This window comes from Capricornis sumatraensis, chromosome 15, assembly GCF_032405125.1.
Source record: "Capricornis sumatraensis isolate serow.1 chromosome 15, serow.2, whole genome shotgun sequence".
Lineage (NCBI taxonomy): Eukaryota > Metazoa > Chordata > Mammalia > Artiodactyla > Bovidae > Capricornis > Capricornis sumatraensis.
Window position 1 is genome coordinate 21,753,226 of NC_091083.1, and position 27,228 is coordinate 21,780,453.

The 27,228-nt window shown below is 38.7% G+C and overlaps 1 protein-coding gene across 10 annotated transcripts in view; it reads left to right on the forward strand.

The window, feature by feature from the left end:
• PARD3 (par-3 family cell polarity regulator) overlaps positions 1-27,228 on the forward strand; it is a 568,914-nt gene that overhangs the window by 248,660 nt on the left and 293,026 nt on the right. For 8 of the 10 annotated variants that reach the window (XM_068987362.1, XM_068987365.1, XM_068987363.1 and 5 more), the window contains exons 4-5: positions 1,837-2,012; positions 20,842-20,973. In XM_068987362.1, coding sequence (XP_068843463.1) covers positions 1,837-2,012; positions 20,842-20,973 — 308 coding nt within the window. The remainder of the gene's footprint in view (positions 1-1,836; positions 2,013-20,841; positions 20,974-27,228) is intronic. The other 2 variants (XM_068987369.1, XM_068987368.1) reach the window with 1 other exon arrangement.

A 27,228-nucleotide genomic window follows, 5' to 3' on the forward strand; every position in this document is an offset into this window, starting at 1 on the left:
AGAACAATTTTGTTAATTGGGAGAGGACTTTTTTATGGTAAGAGCGTAGTATTATTAACACACCTGGATCCTTAAAGGTATATTTTTGTGAACTTGTTTTTGAGAGTGACTGTATAGTTCTTTGTTTTGTTTTGTTTCTTTTCTTTTTTTTTTTTTGGTATAAATTGTAAGCAATAAGGACTGTCACACGTTTTTTACATACACTTAAAAATTGGAAATTATTCTTTCCTGTAATTTTCCTGTATGCATTTCTCTTAGCAAATTAAGATAAATACCAATAGTATTAAATGTTCAACATATTTTTTTCCTCTGGTTATGTTACTCAGACTCTTTATTGGTTATCAAATCCTCATGATGTGGAAGCAAATGTTAAATGCAACATTTTAGTATGATTCATATGCTTTTCTGATCATTCATATGTTTTCTCTGATCGTTTCTAATTTGCTTTAACATATTTGAGACTATTGAATTGACAGTGGTTTAAATGTAGCCGTTAACATGTATAAATCATCTTTCCTTAGTTCCACATCCTCAACGATCTCCATAGCCACACATTTACCAGATGCATCAATATTCCAAAATTGTTTCTCATAGAATAAATGATGAGTTTACTCCTTCTCCACTAAAGCTGTTTTATTTGCGGCTTTTAATAAATATTTATCCTGCATCCTAGGTTTTGTAAACAAGTTGCTCTAAGCATGAATTTAATCTAAAGTTTTGTTGTAGTTTGATCACGCTCTCCACTCAGTTGACGTGTGGGGCTTTTGGTTCTGACTCTCAGTGTTACAGAGGCATGTGCCTCTGTTCTTCTACCTGGTTTCATAGTGTTTCTCTTCCGTTGTCACAGTGATCACATCTGCTAGCATGTACCCAGTGCTACCATACGAAGGCTGACCTGAGTTTGTTATTGGTTTTTGTTAGAGTAATTGCAAACAGAATACAGCTGATAAAACACCACCTTTTATGTAATCGTGTACCCGAGTATGTGGCAGGTACTACCTGAGTTTACGGCCAGGTGGCACAGGGGTCAAGAACCCGCCTGCCAGTGCAGGAGATGCAAGAGACAAGAGTTCGCTCCTTGGGTTGGAGAGATCCCCTGGAGAAGGCATGGCAACCCACTCCAGTATTCTTGCCTGGAAAATTCCATGGACAGAGGAGCCTGGTGGGCTATAGTCCATGGGATTGCTAAGAGTCGCACATGACTGACTGACTGAGTTTTCACGCTTGCGTATTTGTGTTCTACTTTTAAGATTTCATTATCTGAAGGATAAGAAATATGTTTGTGCTTTGTACTTTTTGCTAATACTTTGTTGAACAAAAGAAATATTTTAGTCAACAGATTTCTTTACTAGAAAAGCCAAACCGATGTCGGGATGATAATAACAGTAACGGTTATTTTTGTCACTCTCTGTTGAGTGCACACCATGTATCAGGAACTGCTTTAAGCAGTCTGTCTCATTTAGTCCTTGCAGTACCCTTAGCTGAGAAGTGATGTCTTATTGCTATTTGTGTAGGTAGGGACCAGGGAGAGGACAGTGAAGCCACTTGCCTAGAGCCACACAGGTAACAGGTGTGAAATGCAGATGCACCTGACCGTCTTACTCTAGAGCAGGTCATCCTGTAGATAAGTATTCTTTTATCCTGTAGACATCCTGGTTCTTTCGCAGTGAAGTCTTTTAAAGAAACGAATGGAATTTCTACCTAGGATCTGACCCACTGTCACCTTAAAGTGTTACTCTACTCTTTAATCTTTGGGATTTAACTACCTTTATTCTCACACACAGTTTTCAGGTGTTAGGTTGTCTTTTAAAAACACAATGCTTTTCTGTGTTACAGATATGCCTCTTCATGTCCGACGAAGCAGTGACCCAGCGTTAATTGGCCTTTCCACGTCTGTCAGTGATAATAACTTCTCTGAAGAGCCTTCAAGGAAAAACCCCACACGCTGGTCGACAACCGCTGGCTTCCTCAAGCAAAACACTGCTGGCAGTCCTGCAGCCTGTGACAGGAAGGTGAGTGCCTCTCATTAGTGTCTCCTTCACACCAGTGAGGGCTGGCACCCAAGGGCCAGAACTTTGTTTCCACAGCATCCCCACCGTGTCCTCTGTGACCTTCATGCCAAAGTTCCAAGCACTTCCTATTTTGTATTGCCCTTGAATTTTCTGATAAAAATCTGTATTATTTTTCCATTTTTTTGAATTGATAACATGTTCATATGATTAAACACGAAAACGTACAACATGAAATATATGTACTTAAGGTCCCTCTCCAAACTTGTCTCCTGGTTACCCTTGTCTCTGTCCTCTTCAGCAACCCTCTTAGGAGCTTTTTCCGTGTCCTTAAAGGGGTATTTTATCAATGTGTAAGTGTGCATTGGCCCCGGAGGTATACTAAAGAAATCACAGCGTATGGACTGGTAAGGATGGGAGTGGACGCTGTCCGTGGTCATTTGCTCTCACAATTCAATTGATAATTTTATCTTCATATGAAATGAAAGCGCACTGTCTAGTCTTAGTAATATTCTCTTCTTTGACCTGATTTAATTTTGTCCATGACCTAATTTATTTAGTCTAAATAAACAAACGTTATTTTAATCTATTTAGCCTACTTTTTCTACTTTGTATTAATGGTCTTTGTCATATATTCCTTATCATCCCATTCTGTTAGACCTCTAACCTTTTACCCAATGAGCTTTAAGCTGTGCTCGTCATTTTCACTGCTGAATTTATGAAATAGATTCTCAGCGAACATCAATTGAATAAATTAATGACTATTTTTCAGTGCAGACGGTACCTGAGCACTGTATGTGTTGAGAAGTATGGAAACATATTCAGTTCAGTTCAGTTCAGTCGCTCAGTCGTGTCTGACTCTTTGCGAACCCATGAATTGTAGCACACCCGTCCTCCCTGTCCATCACCAACTCCTGGAGTTCACTCAAACTCACGTCCATCCAGTTGGTGATGCCATCCAGCCATCTCATCCTCTGTCGTCCCCTTCTCCTCCTGCTCCCAATCCCTCCCACCATCAGGGTCTTTCCCAATGAGTCATCGCTTCGCATGAGGTGGCCAGAGTACTGGAGTTTCAGCTTTAGCATCATTCCTTCCAAAGAACACCCAGGGCTGATCTCCTTTAGAATGGACTGGTTGGATCTCCTTGCAGTCCAAGGGATTCTCAAGAGTCTTCTCCAACACCACAGTTCAAAAGCATCAATTCTTTGGTGCTCAGCTTTCTCACAGTCCAACTCTTGAATCCATACATGACTACTGGAAAAACCATAGCCTTGACTAGATGGACCTTTGTTGGGAAAGTAATGTCTCTGCTTTTGAATATGCTGTCTAGGTTGGTCATAACTTTCCTTCCAAGGAGTAAGCGTCTTTTAATTTCATGGCTGCAGTCACCATCTGCAGTGATTTTGGAGCCTAAAAAGATAATGTCTGACACTGTTTCCACTGTTTTCCCATCTATTTCCCATGAAGTGATGGGACCGGATGCCATGATCTTCGTTTTCTGAATGTTGAGCTTTAAGCCAACTTTTTCACTCTCCACTTTCACTTTCATCAAGAGGCTTTTTAGTTCCTCTTCACTTTCTGCCATAATGGTGGTGTCATCTGCATATCTGAGGTTACTGATATTTCTCCCTGCAATCTTGAATCCAGCCTGTGCTTCTTCCATCCGAGTTTCTCGAGATGTACTCTGCATATAAGTTAAATAAGCAGGGTGACAATGTACAGCCTTGACATACTCCTTTTTCTATTTGGAAGCAGTCTGTTGTTCATTTCCAGTTCTAACTGTTGCTTCCTGACCTGCATACAGGTTTCTCAAGAGGCAGGTCAGGTGGTCTGGTATTCCCATTTCTTTCAGAATTTTCCACAGTTTATTGTGATCCACACAGTCAAAGGCTTTGGCATAGTCAATAAAGCAGAAATAGATGTTTTTCTGGAACTCTCTTGATATTAATCACATATTAATAGTAAAATGTAGCTTGATATTTGCTTGATTTACCCTTTGGGTCTATGTTAAAATGCCTTTTTAATATCTTTTAACTCAGTTTCACATTTCAACAAACTCCTTTTTGTACTAGTTTGTGTAAAGAAAGAAGAAGAAATATATAAGTTTAAACCGAGAAGACGCTATTAAGAAAAAGCAATGTACTGTAGTCTCTGCTTATTTTGGATGAGAGGTTTAACTGTTAGGCTCATTCTTCTGACCTATTTTATTAGATATGTGATGAGTATCTTACTGAGATTAGTCTGAAAATTTAGAATTTTTTATCACACAACAAACTATTCAAAGAATCTGGTTTCTGAATAGGCCTCACGACCTTTCATTTATGTTTGGAATAGACCTGATTTACTTGGATATTCACAAATATATGGCTTCCCTGGTGACTCAGATGGTAAAGCGTCTGCCTGCAATGTGGGACACCTGGGTTCGATCCCTGGGTTGGGCAGATCCTCTGGAGAAGGAAATGGCAACCCACTCCAGTATTCTTTCCTGGAGAATCCCATGGATGGAGGAGCCTGGTAGGCTACGTCCATGGGGTCACAAAGAATCGGACACAACTGAGCCACTTCACTTCACAAATATATAAGAAGTCAAGTTGGCAGTTTAAAAAAATTTATCCTTAGAAAGGTTTTTGCTTAGCTGTAGGATAGTGGGTCAGAACTCATTGAAGAAATGAAGGTTTTGTTTCTAAGTCATTCAACATCTTGTCTGTATGTGTCAGCTTCACTTGTAGTGAAGAGAACCACAGGAGCTATTTTAAACACAAAAGGACTTAATATTGAGAATTTGTGTTTCAGAAAATCACTGGAAGGGCCGGCAGGGCAGGCCATAGTCTGGGCCCCCAGCGCTTTCTGGACAGTGTCTGGCTGCTCTCAGGTGTGGGTACAAGACCTAATGTCCCCGTGCCTGCATCTGCTCAGTAGACCTAGCACCATCTCCTCACGTGCTCACCTTGCCTCCTGTCACCTGTGTACCTGACCTGAACCAGGAATACCCCTGAAAACACCACTGTCTCCACTGCTTGCCACTAACAGTAGCCCAAGAAAAATCTCTGTTTCACAATTATCGTGAACATCACAGGCCCTTGAATCCAAATGAGCAGAATGAGGTTTGCTCCAGATACTTGTCTCCAGGGGCATTTTTTTTCCTGGGAAATGAACTTTAGTGTTCTAGCCTCCAGAGCCCACAGAGGTTACCCGGAGCAGATGGGGATCCTTCTGGGCAGTTCTTTTTAAAATAACATGTATCTGTCATTGTAAAAATGTGGGCAACTAGTAGCATAGAACAAAACTATAATAGCCAATTTCGAAATTCATTGTGACACAGATGTTAATGATCACACACACAAAGTTGGAGTCATTCTCTGTCTACATAGTTGCATCCTGATGATTTCTACATTTTTTTTTCCATTTCCTGGGGATTTCCCCTGGTGTGAACTTTGTTAGAAAATATTTTTGATGAATGCGAGATATTCCAATGTAGAGTATACTTCATCATTCTCTAATTGTTGGACATTTATTCTATTTTATCACATTATAAATATCAGTGCTATGAGATAAACTTGAATATAATTTTGTTGGTTTTAAAAATGATTACTTTACCCGACAAACTTTTTTCCTATTGGGAGTGGTATTTAATGTAGCCAGATAGCCACACTATTCCTTAGCAAAGTCCTTGATTCACACACATATCTCTAGATGACATCGTATTCACGTATGGCACACGTTAAAGGTAGTGTGCAGGGAATTTGTCTTTTGAATTATCTTTGGCTTTACTTTTCAATACCTATTTACTAAGTTTCCTAGTCTAGATTTTAAGCTGTTTGTAGTTTAGTCTGAGGAGTGGTTTTTTTTTTTTTTTTTAGCATGTATATGTCTGATAAATGCTGTCTTATTTTCTGTAAATGACTTGTGATGTGTTTACAGTATTAAGGAAGAATGCTTGAAGGAAAGCATACTTGCTTATTGGTATTAAATTTTATTTGTATTGCATCCATGAGCACTCACTCATGCTGGGCAATTTCAAGATGTTATAAATTCTTATCAGTGTGTAGAGATTTAGGTTTTCTGTATAAAAACATGGAAATAAATTAGTTAAGGGTTCACGGTCCTGTGATTCATTGATCTCTGTGCTTGTATAAATCATCTCTGTTCTTGTATAATTCATCTGCATATGTAAGTAGTTTTCTATTTTTCCCAGTTAAATAAACAGAATGATTTTGGAGTACCCAATCAGCTAAAGCCTCTTCTTTCTGAACAGGACAGCCACAGTGAATTCTCCCTGGTGGTTCAAAACCGCAGAGGAGAGGTGGAGTCTAACCAGGTTAAAGAGTGGTGCTGCGCTGCCAAGTTTAGAGAGCACAGTGCACAGACTTGGATGCTGCTAAGCCAGACGAGAACTCGGAAACCAAGAGTGCTGCAGACTTCTGAATTCCTTCAATTGTGTCAGTTTTACCTGGCAGTGAGGCATAGAGGGGAGGAGAATCTTGGCGTTTTTTTTTTTCAGAGTTCTCTGGAACATTGGCTCATTCCTGTTTCTCAACATTTTGTGGCTGACTGCCCTTTCCACCTCTTTGAGACCAATTTGCTCACAGTGTATGTGGAAAGTATCTCGCTAGAAGATGTATTGTCCTTTGAGATTTTGTGTGTGCAAATTAATATTTCATCTTGGGAAAGAGTCAAGATATTTCAGTCAGTGTGAATATTTAAGTTGTCTTGCCACCCGTTCAGCCATCCTTGTTAGGTCCATATCCCTGTGAATGAAGTGGCCATCTAGGATGTGGACATCGTTTCACTCAATGCAGTGTAATGAGGCGCTTATCACAACCAGCCTCCCACGGGATTTCAGGGACAAGGTCTCTGTTCTGTTCATTGCGCAGTGGTTATAAGCTGTAGTTTCTTTCTGATGAATAATAAGAGGTGTTGCTTTTTTAAGGTAGAAGTAGATGTTTTTTTGGAACTCTCTTGCTTTTTTGATGATCCAGTGGATGTTGGCAATTTGATCTCTGGTTCCTCTGCCTTTTCTAAAACCAGCTTGAACATCTGGAAGTTCACAGTTCATGTTGTTGAAGCCTGGCTTGGAGAATTTTGAGCATTACTTTGCCATCGTGTGAGATGAGTGCAATTGTGTGGTAGTTTGAACATTCTTTGGCATTGCCTTTCTTTGGGATTGGAATGAAAACTGACCTTTTCCATTCCTGTGGCCACTGTTGAATTTTCCACATTTGCTGACATATTGAGTGCAGCACTTTCACAGCATCATCTTTTAGGATTTGAAATAGCTCATCTGGAATTCCATCACCTCCACTAGCTTTGTTCATAGTGACGCTTCCTAAGGCCCACTTGACTTTGCCTTCTAGGATGTCTGGCTCTAGGTGAGTGATCACACCATTGTGGTTATCTGGATCATGAAGATCTTTTTCGTATAGTGCTTCTGTGTATTCTGCCACCTCTTCTTAATATCTTCTGCTTCTGTTAGGTCTATGCCATTCTGTCCTTAATTGTGCTCATCTTTGCATGAAATGTTCCCTTGGTTTATCTATTCAGTAAGTATAGTTTAATTTCCTGCCTTTTTTTTTTGTTAATTTGTATTATATTGAGAGCATTTTTCTGTCTTGTAAATATTGATAGCTTGCACAATGTTCTGTTATGTAACGATTTTTCGGACTTGTTTATTAACTTTGGTGTTTCTTGTTGTTGTTATTTAACATACTTATATGTTTTCCTTTTTTTTGCTCTTATAATCTTTGGAAGTACCCTTCAGAGGATATCCTAATATACCAATCAGATGTTGACATCTCTGATTATTTACTTAGAATAGATTCCTTAAGTACAATTATTTGACCAAGGAAACAAACATTTTTAAGGCTATTGATAGTTATTTCCCATAAATTCATAAATGATAAAGTGAAAAGTACTTATGTTATATAAAGAGGTTTGTGATAAGTCCTAGAGGGGTGGGCTGGGAAGTGAGAGGTAGAATGAAGAGCACCCAGAAGCAGCTGGTACTACTTCTGAATTCCAGTACTTACTCTCTTATCGAATAGCTTAATGGTTCCATTTGACTGTGCATCAGAATTACCTATGGACTTTTAAAAGATAAAACACATTGATATCAATAGATTCATTTATCTGTTTCAGGACATTTGTGTGTGTTTATTTAAAGCTCTTCTGTTGATTCCAGGAGAGTCTTTTTTTAAAGAACTTGGATCCAGTTCAAAAGGGATGTCTTTGCCTTTCAAGAGAAGGCAAATAATAGTATAATTCTGTTTTTGAGATGTTTTCTTTTTAGGCTAGGTTTTCTGTCTTAGAATAGAATCTGGAACATTTAGCATATTTGATTTTGTGACATTTCACTTCATTTCACACTCAGCTCATAATTATCATTTTTAAATGAAATCTATTATTGAGTCTTTTTCAAAAGTATAACAACACCCCATTGAGATATTAGATCCTATCTTATCAATACAAAGCTAAAACAGGAAATATTTTTCTAGATAGAAGCTTTGATAAAAGCAGTGTTTTTGTTTGGTTTTAATTTGTGCATCCATCCTGCCCCCTAATCTTAGTTGAAAGTGCATTTGAACACCTAACGTCATTTTCTGGGACATCAGATTCCTAGCATTAGAGTCACCAATGCTAATCAGACACAAGAAACCTCCAGAAAACTCCGGCTACCTGTTTTATTGAGAGTGGGAGTAAGAAAACTTTTACAGTTGATATGCAGACAGTAAAATAGCAATAATCTTTGAATCCTATTTCAGGTGATTATAAAGTAGCTGCTTGCCGGCTCAGTCATTTGTTCATTCATTATAAAATGATATTCTGTATTTAGCTCTTTTTCGCTTCCTCCTCCTCTTTTCAAACCTTTGGCTGCTTAGTCTGCTTTTGCTCCTTTTTCTTTCTAATGTAGAAGACCGGTCATGTTGGTAAATTTGATAATACTAGTCCATTTTAGCAGGAGGCTATTAAAAAAAAGTTGTACATGCCATCTTGTTAAAATAACCATCTAAAACCTCAAAGTTTGGGCTAAAAAGTTTTTTAAAACCATGTTTTCTCTGTGTATAGCTGTCCTTAATTTTCTGCGAGATTGTTGTTAAGTTGCTAAGTTGTGTCAGGCTCTTTGTGACTCCCTGAACTGCAGCACACCAGGCTTCCCTGTCCTTCACTATCTCCTGGAATTTGCTCAAACTCATGTCCATTGAGTCAGTGATGCCATCTAACCATCTCATCCTCTGTCGTCTCCTTCTCCTCTCGCCCTCAATCTTTTCCATCTTCAGGGTCTTTTCCAATGAGTCTGATCTTTGCATCAGGTGGCCACAATATTGGAGCTTCAGCATCAGTCCTTCTAGTGAATATTCAGGGTTGATTTCCTTTAGGATTCACTGGCTCTATCTCCTTGGTATCCAAGGGACTCTTAAGAGACTTATTCAGCACCACAGTTCAAAAGCATCAATTCTTCATTGCTCAGCCTTCTTTATGATAAAGCTCTCACATCCGTACATGACTAGTGGAAAAACCACAGCTTTGACTATATGGACCTTTGTTGGCAAACTGATGTTTCTCCTTTTTAATACACTGTCTCAGTTTGTCATAGCTTTTCTTCCAAGGAGCAAGCGTGTTTTAATTTTGTGGCTACAGTCACCGTCTGCAGTGATTTTGGAGCCCAAGAAAATCAAATATGTCACTGTTTTCACTTTTCCCCTATCTGATTAGCTTTGAGGGAAATCCAGCTGAGACCCAGGTCTATGACTAGCCTGGTACAACATTTGTACTTTCTGCAAAATGCCACTAAAACTATAAATATCACCTTTCTATTTTGCATATTAAAAGATCTTAGTTTGAATGCACTGCATTTTTGTGCTTTCAGTACTTATGAATCTACTCATTTCTGCAATAGGCTAACCTCAAGTGTCAAGCTCTACTAGTCTGAGTTTTTAATAACCTAGATTCATCTTCTACTTCTGTGCCACATTTAGGAATGTGATCTTCCTTCACATGCTTTAAACATTATAATTTGTGTTCATAGTTATGAAATCCTAAGGTGCTATGGAGAAAATGGTTAAGCCTTGATGTGATATTTTTAGAGCTCACAAACCATTCCAGGAATATAAATCCAAAGCAATGTCAGGATTCCTGTTTAGCGCCCTCAAAGTTATACATCCTACAGATAGATGGAAATGAAGATACTAAACCCATTTTCTTAATTTGAGGGAGGAGACCAGAAACTCATTAACTTACAATGAAGAAAACTTCAGGTATTCTTTAGACGTGTAAAAGTATTTTGGCCTCATTTCGTCTTTCTCAGTGGTTTCTATTTTTAGTATTTAATACTTTAGCTCCTAAACCTACCAGTTCGGGTCATGAAGTCATGGCCTGTCACTAAAGAGAAGAGCCTTGGTGGGCTGCTGGGCCTGGGTTCCCTGGTGTGTGCCCTCCGGCTCTATTTTATTAATAACTCGCACGTGTTCTAGGGGCCATCATGTGGGCTGGTGTTTTTGTGTAGTGTTAAGCCAAGTTGATCTGAGTACTTGCAGGGTGTATTATGTGTTGTATCTCATCTATTCACTCTCTGAAGTCTAAGTATTGTTGCAATTCATTGATCAAGAGTCTGAAAGAGTTTAAGTAACTCACCTTAGAGTTAAACCAACTGCTAAACAATAAAGTTATTAACCTTGACTATCCAGTTTCGTATTCTGTGCTTTTGATTTTACTACCCGGTTTCCTACATGCTTATAGACTTTGCATATTGCCCAATGTTCATTTAGTTGTATATTTTAAACTGCAAAATATTTTATAACAACCTCATTTCTGTTGCCTCTAAAACTTTATGTTAGGCAGTTAAAATAGAAATATAGGAATAATCAGCATTTGTTATTAAAAAACTGGCATAATTTTTAAAACCTTACCAAGTCTATATTATATCTTAGCATCTTAGTCTTGAGTAAAAATACACTAGCTTCATTAGTGTCACTAATCCTTTTGGTGAGTACCACTGAGCTGTGCAGTTAAATATAGTTAAAATAGTGTGTTTTATATTATGTGACTTTTATCACAGTGGTGGTGGCGGTTTAGTTGCTAAGTCATGTCTGACTCTTGCGACCCCATGGACTGTAGCCTGCCAGGCTCCTCTGTCCATGGGATTCTCCAGGTAAGAATACCAGAGTGGGTTGCCATTTCCTTCTCCAGGGGATCTTCTCGACCCAGGAATCAAATCCAGGTCTCCTGAATTGCAGGCAGATTCTTTACCGACAGCTATGAGGGAACCCCTTTATAATTAATAAACTTTATTACTTATTGCTGATTAGTTCTTATATTCCTTTTAATTGCTTAACAGAAAGTTTTAGAGGAGATAAAAATGATGTTCTATATTTTTCAAAAATATATCTGTGGAGATGCTTTACCCAAGGAGACAATTTCACAATTAAAGGGAAAGCTTTACCAGAACTAAATTGTATTAATAGATGGTCCCTGAGAACTTTTCACAAAAATGACTCAGTTGTTCTGCTAATCCACTCAGTCCATTGAATTTATGATTATAAACAGAAAAATCTAAGAAGGAGCTGTAAATATTTATATTGTCACATCAATTGTATATGGTGCCTATTTTAGTAAGTTCTTTGGATAAAGATTGCTTTAAAATTAAGGTAAAAATTTTCAGGTTTTAGCACTCTCTTTTACTATAATATATGTTTTAAAATCAAGGTAAAATATTTAGATAGGTAAACCTAAGAGATTCACATTGCACATTTAGGCGGTATGTAACACAGTGGATATTTTGGATTCAGGTGGCCACTTTAAGTGTTTTTCTCTCCCTCACCTCTTTGCATCTGTTCCCTTCCTCCCTTGCAGTTTGCTCCTGATGCAAAATGCGATTGTTACTTGCAATTTTAGTTTGAGATATGAACATTTGGAGTTATGTGTTTTTGAAAGAAAATGAAATGTAGATGGGTATTTTGTACCTTCAAAATAAGAAACAAGTAGCACTTTCTAAAATGTTTGACAATTGTTTCAGATTCAAGTTTGTTTTGCAGAGTCAAACAAGTGCCACTTGTCATCTTTATTGTATTAATTGTTTGGAAAATGAGCTAGGCTCTGCAATGTGATCTGACTCACAGCATTTGCATCATGTTTTTTTCTTATACGCTTGCTCTTGGTGGAGGGAAGATGGTCAGAAGTGGTCACCCTGACCTTGCTGACAGTGGGTGCATATGGCTGTAGGCCAGCTGGGTGGCCATGCTTATTTTTATGAAACACAGTGGAAGAAACGAAAGGGGAGCCGCTGCAACTGCTGCTTCCCTGTTAGCTCTTTTCCTTTGTTGCTCAGAATCCAGATGGAGACAGCATCTTTGAAACTTGGGAAAATATGACATTTTCCTCTGCCTCTACCTTCTCCTCACTCCCTGATGCATATTTTCATAGGATAAAGGGGCTAATCCTAGCTGTATCAGACAAGAGATCATTGTATTTATAACAGTTGTAAAGCAAGCATTTTATTGCTCATGATTATTCCCAAGACTATGTAGTGTTTATCAATGAACCAACTGTCTCTAAGATAAATATATTTTGTGATTCAGGGACTTGGGTGGTATGTTCCCATGGGAGAGGATCATTATGTAAGAATGGCTGGATATCAGAATTATGTCAGGTAAACCACAATTCCTGCTTAGATTGAGAGCGAGAGCTTGGAAATGTCATCTGGTAGAAACTGGGCACTGAAGTGGGGAGGTGGAACCTTGGGAGCTGGTTAAGCATCTTAATCTCCGTACAGTATTTGTCATAACTTCCCTGAATCCCTGTCTCTTCTTTTAGACAGTAAGAGGTTCAGTTGGATGTTCTCTGCCTTTTTCCTTCCAGCTTTTAAAATTCTGTTTCTGAAGTTTTTCATGGCATTCAAACTGTTGAGGTGGGTTAGGAACAGCTGGGGACATTGGTTCGAAGAAGGAGCCTGACTGAGACTGTTTCACTGATCTTTTGCTTTTCTCGGATTTCCTGGTCTGCTCCATAAGCAGATCTGGCCGCTTCTGAGAACCCTGCGCTCCGACGGTCACCTCTGGAAGCATTATGGCGTTCATAAGTAGATGTACCTCCGTGAGAGATTTGAACACCCCCTTTAAGGTCAGATCCTTTATGTTCAAGGCCTGATGGACATCTGTGTTCCAGGGATTATTTTTCTTACCTGATATGAAGACTATTACCAAGCCCAGTTGTAAGTTATGAGATAAAACTATAGCATCAAGCTACTGAAAGATTTGCTGTGTGACAGGAAACTTATCTGCAAAATTACTTTTAATTCTCAGATGTGTTCTTCCATATTGGAGAGTTCCAGTGTGATTTTTATTTTTATTTTTTTGGCGTATTTAACATTCCCCAGTGTCCCACTGATCTAAATATAATTTTACAACCTATAAACTATTGCACATATATCATAAAGGCTAGAAAAGATATGAGTTATAGTTAAGAATTTAAGGCCAGAATGAGTTTTGAGAACTGTTTATAGTACTTTTAACATTTCAAGGAAAAAAAAGAAAAACTGATGAAATTTGATGTGCCTGCTAGGAGATATTACTTTATACCTTAATTTAAAAATTGGCTTGAATCAATTAATATCTTCAATTTTTTTTTTTTTTTTACTAACTCCTGTTCAATACTTAAACTCAGTTTATCAGGAAAATTAACATAGTTAACAGTAAAATAGTTGTGAAATTTGAGATGAAGACATGCTAATACAGTTTTGGCATTCAAAATCTTTGGATTTTGACCCTTTAAGTTTAAAATTTTAAACAAGTTACTGTGTAAAGTGTATTTAGTGTCTCTGTTGCAAATTCTACCACATTTTAGTAGACTATATCATTTATAAATAGATATATAGTCTACTACTAGACAAAATTTTGTTTTGACAAAAATAGCATGAATTTTGAATTTCCTTTTTGTCTTGTCATAGTTCTGCTCAGAAGTAGGAACAGATTTTAAACACATATCCTTTTCTTTGTCTCCTCTACCCCTGTTATTAATAATGATTAAGACTGTGAAAGATGGCAATTATAAAAATGGAAAGGAAGATGTATACATATATGTACCAGTATTTATGCTCATTTAGAGATGGGAATTACTGCTAATATGGAAATGATTGCTTAACCTACCAGAGTTTCAAATAATGCTTTTCTGTTCATTCCACTTGAAAATAGATGTGTGCCTAATATATGTGTGTGCTAAGTCGCTTCAGTCATGTCCAGTTCTTTGCAACTCTATGGACTGTATGCCAGGCTCCTCTGTCCATGGGATTCTCCAGGCAAGAATACTGGAATTGTTTGCCAGTCCCTTCTCCAGGGGATCTTCCTGAACCAGGGTTTGAACTTGTACCTCCTGTGTCTCCTGCATTGGCAGATAGATTCTTTACCGTTGAGCCACCTGGGAAGCCCTCAAAAAGTGCCTTTATAGGCATGCAGTTGGTTTAAACTGATAGGGGCTGCCAAACTTTCTGACTTCATTTACAAGTTGGTTGTTAAACCTATGTTTTTGTGTGTGTGTGAATCACTTTATTTATCCTCACCCTCTCTCTCCTCCTGACCAACCCCCTCCACTCTTATTTATATCTGTGAAGTGGTATGAAGGTCAGAACAGTACACTGACAGCAGTCCTGTTTACAGACCATTTTATGGTTATCTTTAAATTTTAGCTTTGGCATTGCTTCCAAGGGCATGCTCTGGTGTAACCATCAAGAGGCACAAAAGATAAACTCTGACCCAGAAGAGGACTGGGTCTGCCACACTGACTTGACAGTATGACTATTGAAGATTCTAGCAAGCTTGCTGCAGTTAAAAAAGTGGTCTAAGCTATAACTACTCATTTCACTTCAGCCTCATAATCTCAGGTTAGACATCCTGAAAAGAGTTTCCTTTGTTTTGCGTCTGTTTTTTCTTGGGGAAACGATAAAGTAGAAAATTGAATTCTCTTGGACCACAATTGCAGAGTTGAGAAATATTGTAAATTTAAAATCTTAAAACCACACAGGAATATATCAAAACCATAGGATTCATAGAGGGTGTAAAAATAAAATCTATATGCGTTGAGTGTTTAGTGTTTCAAAACATGGCGCAATTCCTAATGATTTTTTAAAAGACGTTTGGAATTTTTGTTTTGAGATAAAGTGGAAATAGAATTGAGTTTCCTGTGCTAACTTAGAAATGTCCATTACTTCTATGATGCTCACGAAATTTTCCTTTATTTCTGCAGTAGGGATGTAGGTCTGCCAGGAAATCTGACCATCAGCTAAATAGCTGTTTCTGAGAGATAAAGCCTTGAAGCTGCAGCTTATTATGCCAGGAATAAGCCTCTGTCCCAAGGCATTGGGTGGGTTCTGTGTGATTTCTTTTTATTGAATTGTAATTGGCTCAGGAAGAGGGGAGAGGGAACAGCTACTTAGCTTACCCTAGAAGAGATTTACTCCATACCCAGGGTACTGCTACCAGGGAGCAGCAAATTAATATGCATTTCTCAGCCTGGGTGGCTTTTTGACACCTGATGATGTGGCAGTACATTTAGATGATAAGGAAAATCCCTGATCACAGCAGGAACATCTGGGTTTTTCTGGCAAGAGGGCAAGTTTCCTACCTTGTGCAGAAGCTTAAGTGGCTGTTTGGTCCAGTTTCTTCTAATTTAAAAGAAGAGTAATTCTTTCTGGTATTTTTCTTATATAATCTTTTAGATATAAAGTTGTGGCTTTAATAATTTTTTGCTGTTTGCAAATTTAGTACTTATTAGGGCTTTCTATTGGTCTGTTGGTCTATTTTTACTAATATATTGGTCCTACCGCTAGATTTTTATAAGTCTCAAGAAAAAGATTTCATGTTTTGCTGTAAGTTTACCAATATACAGAATTGAGACGTTAATTTGATCATAGAATAAAATAGATGTAAAAGCCCATTCTCCAATTTATTACAAATTCAGTGTGAAACTATCAATGGTTAACATTTTGGTTGGTTTATTTTTTTCTTTAGGTTATGGTATATAAGTTTTGCAAATACATTCAAAAAACATTTTTGACTTTTATGTAGTTAGCTATAGTTTGGTCCATGGAAAATGTGGTCTTGCAAAGACATAGTTGCTGCTGCTGCTGCTAAGTCGCTTCAGTCGTGTCCGACTCTGTGCGACCCCGTAGACGGCAGCCCACCAGGCTCCCCAATCCCTGGGATTCTCCAGGCAAGAACACTGGAGTGGGTTGCCGTGTCCTTCCCCAATGCATGAAAGTGAAAAGTGAAAGTGAAGTTGCTCAGTCGTGTCCGACTCTTAGTGACCCCATGGACTGCAGCCTACCAGGCTCCTCCATCCATGGGATTTTCCAGGCAAGAGTACTGGAGTGGGGTGCCATTGCCTTCTCCAAAGACGTAGTTAAGAGTACCATAATTTAAAAATCACTGGAAAAAATATTTTCAAATTGAAAATAGAACACACTATATACATTTCATTTGAAAATGGTGACTGTCCACACATATATTGTAGAAAATACTAGTAGAAACACATAGTGTGCTATTAGGTTTAAGTATGTGCTTACATCATTGAATACAAATCACAGCTTAATAGAACTATTAAGTGTTTGTACTTGATCCAGACTTCAGGCAGGATTTTGAGGAATAATGTTGCTGAAATGCCAATAGCATGAGATGGTGCAGTCGACAAAATAACAGATAATGTAGGGTAACAATTGGTAACATGTTTTAGAAATTCTTCACTTACCTGGTGATGACTAAGGTGACTGACTGTAACTGGACTTTTCGTAAACACGTTAATATATGAATTTATTACTGACTTTACCATATTGACAATGAATTAGGAAAATTTTTTTATGAGAGATATATTTTTCTTACCATTTAAAGGCTCAAAGTTGATTCTACTGATAGATCTTTTGATTTTTTTTTAAGCCCTTATCTGCCTTAATATGATTACTTTGTGGTAGCCTGCTGCATGAATTACATGTCATAATTGACATAAATGGAGAAATGCCACACTACTTTTTAGATGCAATTGTAAATAATCATATTTTCTGCAGACGTTGTGTGCTGTAGTACTGTAGGTGTGACATAAAATTGAAATAGACATCTAACAGTAGTATGCTGCAGTTCATGGGGTCGCAAAGTGTCAAACACGACTTAGCGGCTGATACTACTTATACTAAAAGACAGCAATACGTCTTTTAGTATAAATTTAAAAGTACAGTCTTTGTATTTCAGTGAAAGTGCATTTCCACTAAATTTTGTCATGATACCCTTATTAAAGCATTCCATTATCAATTTGATTTTTATTAAAAAATTTTTTTCAGTTTTATTTCTTGAGTTGTTTCTGATGTTTTTTCAAGATTATTTTATTAATTTCTTATTATGATTATTTGCCGAGCTGTGGCATGTGGGATCCTAGTTCCCCTACCAGAGATAGAACCTGCACCCCCTGCAGCAGAAGCATGGAGCCCTAACCACTGGGATTCCAGGGAAGTCCCTCAATTTGATTTTTAAAACAACTGATAGAAATGTTCCTTTAAAATTATGGGATTCTGAAACCTTGTGAAAATAGGAAACATAAGAAGTATCCCAGAAAAATCCATCCACGTAGGTGTAGGCCACTGAGCTAAGTGCTAGAGTTTAAAGGTGACTGGTGATCTTCTGCCCAGGTGTCACTGTGATCATGAAAATAGCCATTTTAAAAATTAACTAAATTATAAGTTAGAATTATAATTAGCAGTAAAATTGGAATATAGTGATAATAAAATGCATGACATTATTAGTTCTGGTGAGAATCAGGGAATGCCTCTTAGAGAAAGCAGCTTGGACACTGGGTGTTGAAGAGTGGTGAGTGTCTTTACAGAAGAAGTGTTACTGGGAGTCTAGACTCAGGAAGATCCTGATGGAGATGGGAGGCCTGTGGCACTGAGGTCCCCAGCTCGGCCTCGTGTTTGTTCCAGGTATGACGTGACCTAGAGGGCATTGTAGAAGAATCCTCTGTGGCAGGTTGTTGGAGAGGATGAGGATTGAGCAAGCCTCCAGTTTGAGGGCTGCTGTAATCATTCAGATGAGAGGCACATTGATTCCGTACAAGGGTGATGGCCAAAATCTAAGATCTTGGCCATGAACTCTGGATTCACAAGACCTAGCAACTGTGGGGATTAGGCAGGATGGAAAGAGGTGAAACAGGTGATGCTGTTTTTCAGAAGGGTGCTAGAATTGATATAGGAGTTGGGTTTCATTTTGGTCTACTGATTTTGAGGTATCTTGGGACATCCTGTTGGAAATTTAGATCATGAATTCAGAAAAAATATTTAGTGTTGGTGAGCTGTGTGTAGATATTTTCATGGGTTAGGTTTTGAAGGGCTTCCCAGGTGGCGCCAATGGTAAAGAACATGCCTGCCAGTGCAGGAGACTTAAGGACCATTCCTGGGTGGAGAAGATCCCCTGGAGGAGGGCATGGTACCCCACTCCAGTAATCTTGCCTGGAGAATCCCATGGACAGAGGAGCCTGCTGGGCTGAGGTCCACGGGTTTGCAAAGAATCAGATATGACTGAAGTGACTTAGCATGTGTGCAGATTTTGAAACTGTACACTTTTGGGCTTGTTCAGGGAGACGGTGGTGAGTGGTCCATAGTAAGAGCCCACAGGGGCCATTTAAAAGATGAGGAATCTCCATCATTATGGAGATTCAAAAGGAATCAAAAGCACCAGCAGCTTCTTGGATTCTAGACATCAGCAAGAGTGTTTTGTAGCATCTTGTCTCATCATTTTAAAGACAGATTTTCCCCTTTGCAAGTGGTATTTCATCATGTTGCATACACCCTGTTCATTGTCAGCTTTTCACCTAACGGTTTTAGCATCCATTAATTATCTTTGCCTGAATGAATGATTTCATTAGGAGTTGAAAATGGTGATTTTTCTAATTCTATTAATTATTCTATTATTATGTGCATTACTCTTCATGTTTTCTGAAAGGACAAGCTTTCCTCCTCGACTATTGGTTACTTTGAAATACCATTTCTACAGAAAAAGCAGGACGTATTTTTTTAATGCTCTCTGTTTGATTGTTCATTTTCAAAGTAGAGAGTTGGTATAATAATACTTTCTAGTGGTGGGAAATGAATAGCAAAACCAGGTCCCTAGTCAATGGTAGGAGCACAAGATCCTTGATGTAAAACTCGTGCTTCTGTTTCTCCACCCTTCCATCTTTCCTCTCTTCATGGATCTTATAGTTTCTGTCATTAATAAACTTATCTGCCTTTTATGACTTATTTGAATGCCTGGTCAGTAAGTTTAGGGACTACCATGTGAAGCTTAGATTTGCTTTGTTCTGAAGTTATTATGCTCAAGGAAGGGCTCTTAATATTTTGGGATGCAGTGAACTTTAGTTGCTTCATTTGCTTGATTCCTTTCTTTAGACTTCGTCTGTGTCCTCTACTTCACTTTACCCTTTCCGTGTTCTTATAAGCAGGGTCAGTACTTCATCGTGGGCATGGAGCCGCCGCCTAATCTCACCAGCATTTTCCTTGTACTTGTGGTTGTGCCTCATCACAACTTTGACCCACAGTAACCAGCAGGATACAGAGTTTTTCTAGTAAAAAGTAGTTGCTGCTAATTCTACTATTGTGTTTCTAATGTTTACTTTCTGTAGTTTGGTTATAAAAAGTTACAAAGTTTCACACTACAGTTTATACTGATAAATATTTATAGATTAAATTTTTTTTCAGAAGTCACAATATTGGCGTAGGTTCAGGATGACCAGTTCATTTTTAAGTTTTATCCTCTGATGGAACAGAAAACACCACTAAGGTCTGTGCAGTCAATCCTATTATGTTACATTTTTTGTTTCTGTGTGTGTTTGCTGCTAACGTGGTTGAAGTAATGAAGAATAAGAATCAATCATGTATATGAAGATTTTTACAGCCAGACTACCCTCAACAAAGTTTTTAAGGAAAATATTTGGGTATTTAACATGGGCACTGTTGTTAAGTTAGCTGAAGTGAGGCTAACATTTTAAATTTGTTCTTTTATAAGATACTTAGATTTAGCTATTGAACTGAAATGCTCAATTTTCCTACCTTATCCTAGCCTTCTCATTTCTTTTCAGAACATTGAGATTAAGCCAAAGCTCTAAAGCCAAAGCAAGTTGTTATAAATTATTCTTTGAAAGAAATACCTTGGTTGCTCTGGGGTATATTAAATAAATATTTATCAATCAAAGACATCTCATCTCAAGCATGTTGGGGTGAACAATTATGTGTATATTATGTACCATGTGTCGGGATAGGCTAATTTTTTCCTTTTCCCATTATTTAAATTAATGTTTACAACTAGCTTGTGAAGGAGGTAACTGAAGAGCCCAGAGTCTTCAATCTCTTGCCCAAAGTCGTGAAACTATGAGGATCTAAATAAAGTGCAAATTCATTCATCTTCTCTGTTTTAAATGTTTTTGGTAAATTATAGAAAACATGTCACAACATTATTCTAAGATTGCAAAGAAGAAGAAAAGAGCAATGCCATGGCTGAGTGATGTAAAAGTCTACCATAGAAGTATTTTCCTGCAGAGGTTGGCCCAGAGGAGGGCAGCGTGTGCAGTTCTGTCCGCTGTGCTCCTACCCATGTGGCCACAGCCACCGGACTCCCTTTCCCAGGCAGGTGACTGCATTTCTGAGGTCTAAACTGGAGGAAATGACCTCAGTCAGCTCTTTGGTATCGACTAGGGGAAAACATTTTAAATATGTAGAATCATTTTTCTTCTGCTACTTTAGAAAAACCAGGTGCATCATTAATTTGCAAAGTCTGGTTTTTTACAAGACACCTTTTTGTTTCTTTTTGAATAGAAAGATGAAAACTACAGAAGCCTCCCACGGGACACTAGTAACTGGTCTAACCAATTTCAGAGAGACAATGCTCGCTCATCTCTGAGTGCCAGTCACCCAATGGTGGACAAGTGGCTGGAGAAGCAAGAACAGGTAACATACATACATCCTTCTACTCGTGTCGGTGGTATAACTTCCTGGCCTACCCCCTAGGCATTTCCCTCCATCACAGTGATGCTTGGAGATAAGTGGTTCTGCCCAACTGTAGTTAAATACCAGGCTCTGTATCTGAGTGTGTCTAACATAAATGTAGACTGTTTTGGTGGTGGTCCCTGAGCAAAGATTTCTCCTAAGCAGTTGCTGTAGATTCTCAAGAATTACCACCATAGAGCTTTTTGGGTTGTGAGGCACAGATATTTGGTATGAATAATTCAGTTTATAAGTAGACTTTCAAGGCCGCCCATGGGGGACTTCTCTGGCAGTCCAGAGGTTAAGACTTCACCTTCGAATGCAGGGGGTGCAGGTAGATCCCACATGCCTCACAGCCAGAAAAACCAAAACATAAAAAAACAGAAGCAATATTGTAACAAATTTAATAAAAACTTTAAAAATGGTCTGTATAAAAAAGAGGGGCTTAAAAAAATTACCTATGTATTCCCCTCTCTATTGAGAGGCAATAAAGTCAAAAGATCTGAAGGGATGAAATAAAAATTTCTGTTACCCTTGACTTCACTTTATGGGAAAAGTAGACATTCTAGTATTGTTTCAGCAATTGTCAGGTCTGGGGACTTGTCCTTTCACAAAAGACCAGGACCTGCTGTAGGCATCTCTGTTTTTGCAGTTGCTTAGTTCACTCTGCAGAGTAGCCGCCTCCAATTCATAAAATCAAAAACTGGTCACCACTCAGCATACATAATGGCTTCCTGTCTAAGGAAGGGGACTGTTTGCCGTTTGTTTGAAAACTAAGAGGTTTTCTGCTAAGTTTTGATGTATAAAAAAATTCTTGCAGTGTCATTTAAAAAAAAGTGTTAATTGCTTATTGTTAGTCACAGTGTTTTCTCTGTAGTTTTAATAGTATTGATATTAAAAATCTGTGTGTTTGGTTCCCGCATCACTTAGTTAAAAAGTTCATATGGATCACAAACTAGGTGAGTACTCAGTGACAGGATGCTTTGTTGTGTATTTGTTTCAGTAATTTCTAAAATTATTGATAATGTGGTTGCCTAGATACTGGAATAAGCTGTTTTTCAATTTAGATTAATGGTATCAGTGGAAGGAAACCCTATTCTACTGAATTCATCTCAGTCTATTTTTTCAGTATAATCTCATAAAATAGTTCTATGTATGTGGGGTATTTGAACAATAAAAAAATGACAGTTTGCCTTTGATACCTGCAATGGTATGATTTTTATCCTATAGTAAGGAGCATAAAACTTTGTGTGATGGAAAATTTTTTAAATAATTAAAAAGCCATTGACGTTCTAGTAGGAAGAACAAGTGATAAAAACAAATGAAAAACCAGTGGAAATGAAATAGTAATACCGATTAGATTAAAGTCCATGAGATTATCACTTTGAAGTAAAGTTTTTTTATTGTTTACTTTTTATTTGAAAAAAAAAGTAGTACAATAAATTATAAAGACAGCACAGAGTTCTGATGCACACTTCACATGGCTTAGTGATAGCAGCTAACATAAATAACCACATTATCAAAAAAGTTGAAACAACACTATTAACTATTACTTGGTTTCTACCAGTTTTTACTTGTATTCTTTTGATGTATGTGTGTTAGTTGCTGTCATGTCCGACTGTTTGTGGTCCCATGGACTATAGCCCACCAGTCTCCTCTGTTGCCATTTCCTTCTCCAGGGTTTTGATGTATAGATTTATTTAAAAAATTTTTATTGGAATGTAGTTGCTTCACAGTGTTAGTTTCTGCTGGACGGCAAAGTGAATCAGCTATACGTATGCATACATCCTCTCTTTTGTGGATTTCCTTCCCATTTGGGTCACCGCACTGTGTTGAGAGAGAGTCAGCTCTCACTGAAGTAACTTTTTAAAATGAAGATGGTTTAGCTGGGCCTGGGATCAGACTGGCAGCTGCCTGCCGTTCACCTTGTACGGGATTTGGGCTCTTGGTCATCATGTCTACCCCCAGATTATTCATATAACAGATGAGTTTATCATCGAACCTGCCTCATCAGCGATGTAATACCTGCTGAGGGTTTACAGTCATGCCTGGTACCCAGAAAGACTCACTGTGTCTTAGTGAATTTGTTGGAAAAACATTGGGTATGAATACAGAATATCTGGATTGTGTGATAAGGAAGCAGTCCTTGTTCCTGTAACAAGAAGTCTGGGGGAAGGGCAGAGGGGGCTTCGCTTTTGGCCCGGTGGCCTCCCTCAAGGCCTGGGGTCCCCAGCTTTTCTGGGAGTCTCCCGAGGTCTCCACTAGTCTTTTCGTGCATGATTCAGACCATCACATCCTTGCAGAGGAAGGGGGCCATGCCCTTCTCTTCACTGAGGCTCACTTGAAAGCAGATAAGCTTTCCCTGCCAGCTTGCCTCTTTCCTTACCCACCAGATGCCCTCTGTGTTTTGTTGTTCAGAATTGCATGACTTGCCGGCCCGTTTCTAAATTAGAGGCAGTAAAGTACCTGTGTTGGTTTAGACTAATCAAACTTGACCTCCTGGAACTAGGGGTGGAAATAAGGGTTTACCTTTCCTGAAACACAGTTGCTCGTCACTAAACACAACCACACACACACACACACACACACACACACACACACACACATAATCAGAGCTCTGTTCTAGCAAAAGTTGCTGATTCTGATCGGTTTTTTTTTTCTTCTTTTTTTTGCAAGATTCAGAGAAAAAAAATTGGCAGCCAAGAATTTCTAAAATATTATACATTTATTTCCAAAAATATAACTTTGTCTTAATGTTGCAGTTGTAGGCCTGTAAAGAAAGTAAAATAGTTTTTCTTTGTAATTTTGGAATTTCTTTTTAAGCAAAAGGAATTCATTGAGAAGCCACACAAACACCTCCCCCCACCCCAAATAAGCCTTGCTTTGCTTCTTTTGAAGTTATCTAAAGTATTTGTTCTATGATAAAAAAGTTTTTTTAAAAAAGTACTTTTTCAGTCTATGTAGCCCACTGTAGATGACATTCAGTTCAATTCAGTTCAGTCTCTCAGTCATGTCCGACTCTTGGCGACCCCATGAATTGCAGCACGCCAGGCCTCCCTGTCCATCACCAACTCCCGGAGTTCACTCAGACTCACGTCCATCGTGTCCGTGATGCCATCCAGCCATCTCATCCTCTGTTGTCCCCTTCTCTTCCTACCCCCAATCCCTCCCAGCATCAGGGTCTTTTCCAATGAGTCAACTCTTTGTATGAGGTGGCCAAAGTACTGGAGTTTCAGCTTTAGCATCATTCCTTCCAAAGAAATCCCAGGGCTGATCTCCTTCAGAATGGATTGGTTTCATCTCCTTGCAGTCCAAGGGACTCTCAAGAGTCTTCTCCAACACCACAGTTCAAAAGCATCAATTCTTCGGTGCTCAGCTTTCTCACAGTCCAACTCTCACATCCATACATGACCACAGGAAAAACCATAGCCTTGACTAAACGGACCTTTGTTGGCAAAGTAATGTCTCTGCTTTTCAACATGCTATCTATGTTGGTCATAACTTTTCTTCCAAGGAGTAAGCGTCTTTTAATTTCATGGCTGCAATCACCATCTGTAGTGATTTTGGAGCCCCCAAAAATAAAGTCTGACACTGTTTCCAGTGTTTCCCCATCTATTTCCCATGGAGTGATGGGACCAGATGCCATGATCTTCATTTTCTGAATGTTGTGCTTTAAGCCAACTTTTTCACTGTCCACTTTCACTTTCATCAAGAGGCTTTTTAGTTCCTCTTCACTTTCTGCCATAAGGGTGGTGTCATCTGCATATCTGAGGTGATTGATATTTCTCCCGGCAATCTTGATTCCAGCTTGTGTTTCTTCCAGTCCAGCATTTCTCATGATGTACTCTGCATATAAGTTAAATAAGCAGGGTGACAATATACAGCCTTGATGCACTCCTTTTCCTATTTGGAACCAGTCTGTTGTTCCATGTCCAGTTCTAACTGTTGCTTCCTGACCTGCATATAGGTTTCTCAAGAGGCAGGTCAGGTGGTCTGGTATTCCCATCTCTTTCAGAATTTCCCACAATTTATTGTGATCCACACAGTCAAAGGCTTTGGCATAGTCAATAAAGCAGACATAGATGTTTTTCTGGAACTCTTTTGCTTTTTCGATGATCCAGTGGATGTTGGCAATTTGGTTTCTGGTTCCTCTGCCTTTTCTAAAACCAGCTTGAACATCTGGAAGTTCACGGTTCATGTATTGCTGAAGCCTGGCTTGGAGAATTTTGAGCATTACTTTACTAGTGTGTGAGATGAGTGCAATTGTGCAGTAGTTGACATTACCTAATTGCTAATTGATTCCTGAGCCCACAACATGTTTTTCCTTAGCTTAAGAAATGATGATTCATTCATTAAATTTAGTGGTTTACCATCAGCTAGATAATTAACCAACCTGAAAACTACTTAACTAGACAGGAAGAGCAAAAACAAAATTCATATTAAAACTTCGGCTTAAAGTAAGCACAGTTGTTTGGATAGAAGAGGACAAATAAGTTATGCTGGATGCACTGGAAATCTAGTCCAGCCATTCTCATTTAATTGTGGATTTATTCATTTAGCTGTTCCCATGAGTCATCTGACTTTAATGGCCTGATGCCTTGTCTGTGTTTTTTTTTTTTTTCCTGCCTTAATTTTTACCATTAAAAATAAAGTTAAAGGAGTGGCATCAGGTAGATAAAAGAATGTTTCATATGGTTTAAAGAAAAGTCAGCCCTTGCCTTTAGGATTTGAGATCACAAGGGTGGAACTGGTATCTCCTCTTAGTTTTGCCATCTGTCCTAAAGAGGTCGGGAGAGTTCCAGATTCTATATGCCTGCACTTGTTTTGTTTTTGCTCTGTTTCCTACTGGAGTGCTTGCCTCTCATTAGCTCTGTTTTTTGAAGGCAGTTATGCCCACATCAGCAGTGCCAATGGGACTAAACAGTAGGGATGAAAAGGACAAAGGAGGGTGTGAGTGCTGAGCTAGCAGGCACATCTGGAAGCTGAGGTGCTTTCCCTTTTGTGGATGGACCCTACATAGGAGGGCTACTGAATCTTCCTTCCCTCAGTGTTGCTAAGTTGCACCTCTGTGACCAGAGGTATGTGGTATACTGAACTCTGACCCAGGAAGCACTTGCAGTCAAACTTAACATGTTTATGGAATCATGACTGACCTCACTGCTCAGAATAACCTGTAGCTGCATGCTACATCAAGATCATCTCAGAAGGTAGGACTGAGCATCCTTCAAAGGCAACCTTTTCTTACCTCAGTCATTTGACGTCCTTCTTCTGAGAGTACTTAGAGGAAGCACAGAGGATTTGAAGACTAAATCAGTATTTGTTGTGTTGCCTTTAAAAAGTTCTCCTGGGACTTCCCTGGTTGGTCAATAGCTAGGACTCTGAGCTTTCCCTGCCAGGGGGCATTAGTTGGAACCCTGGTGTGGGCACTAAGATCCCACCCACATGCCATGCAGCCAACAAGTTTTATAAAAATAATAAAATTAGGTCTTAAATAAATAAAATGTAAAAAAAATATTCTCCTGCTTTAAAAATTTTGATTCTAAGATCTAAGTAACAAGAAATGCAACGAAGTCCTTAGTTTTGATGTGTGGCTATGTTTTAAGAAATCTGAATTTCTTTTTATGATTATCACTTCCCTGACTCTGCGTGGACTATAATATTGGCAGATAATAGATCATAAGCTGCCTTTGTTCTTATATCCCCACGGTTTATTGCAGCTAATAAATTCCGCAAAAGAGGAGGCAGGATCTTTACAATATGTGATTGGGAGAATTTGGGACTAGAACTGCAGAGGGACCTTAAGGGAAATTTAAGCTAATTGGGAGCCTGCCATTTTCACTACCTTGTCTGGGTGAACAGGCCTGAAGGCAATTAACAGAAAGAGTGGTGAGGTGGAAGGCACATTCCAGCCACCACTTACGCTGTGTTACAGGGGACGACTGCCCTGACCTTTAGAGGAAAGTCCATGCTTTAAGGTTTTTCCCATCAAGCAAAAACTTCATCTAATTGGCAGGTTATACTGAGGGAGGCAGACTCAGGGAAAGCCTTAAATGTGTGGTGATGGCGAGATTCAGGCTTGACATTGAATGTGCTGCCCCCGCCCCGCTGGAGCCTATGAGGCTGTGAGGTTTAGAAGCGCTGACCTGCCTTTTTCCTTCTTCTTTTGTGTACTTCTGTCGCTGTCTCCAGACCTGATGCTCTTGCTGCAGACTTTTCATG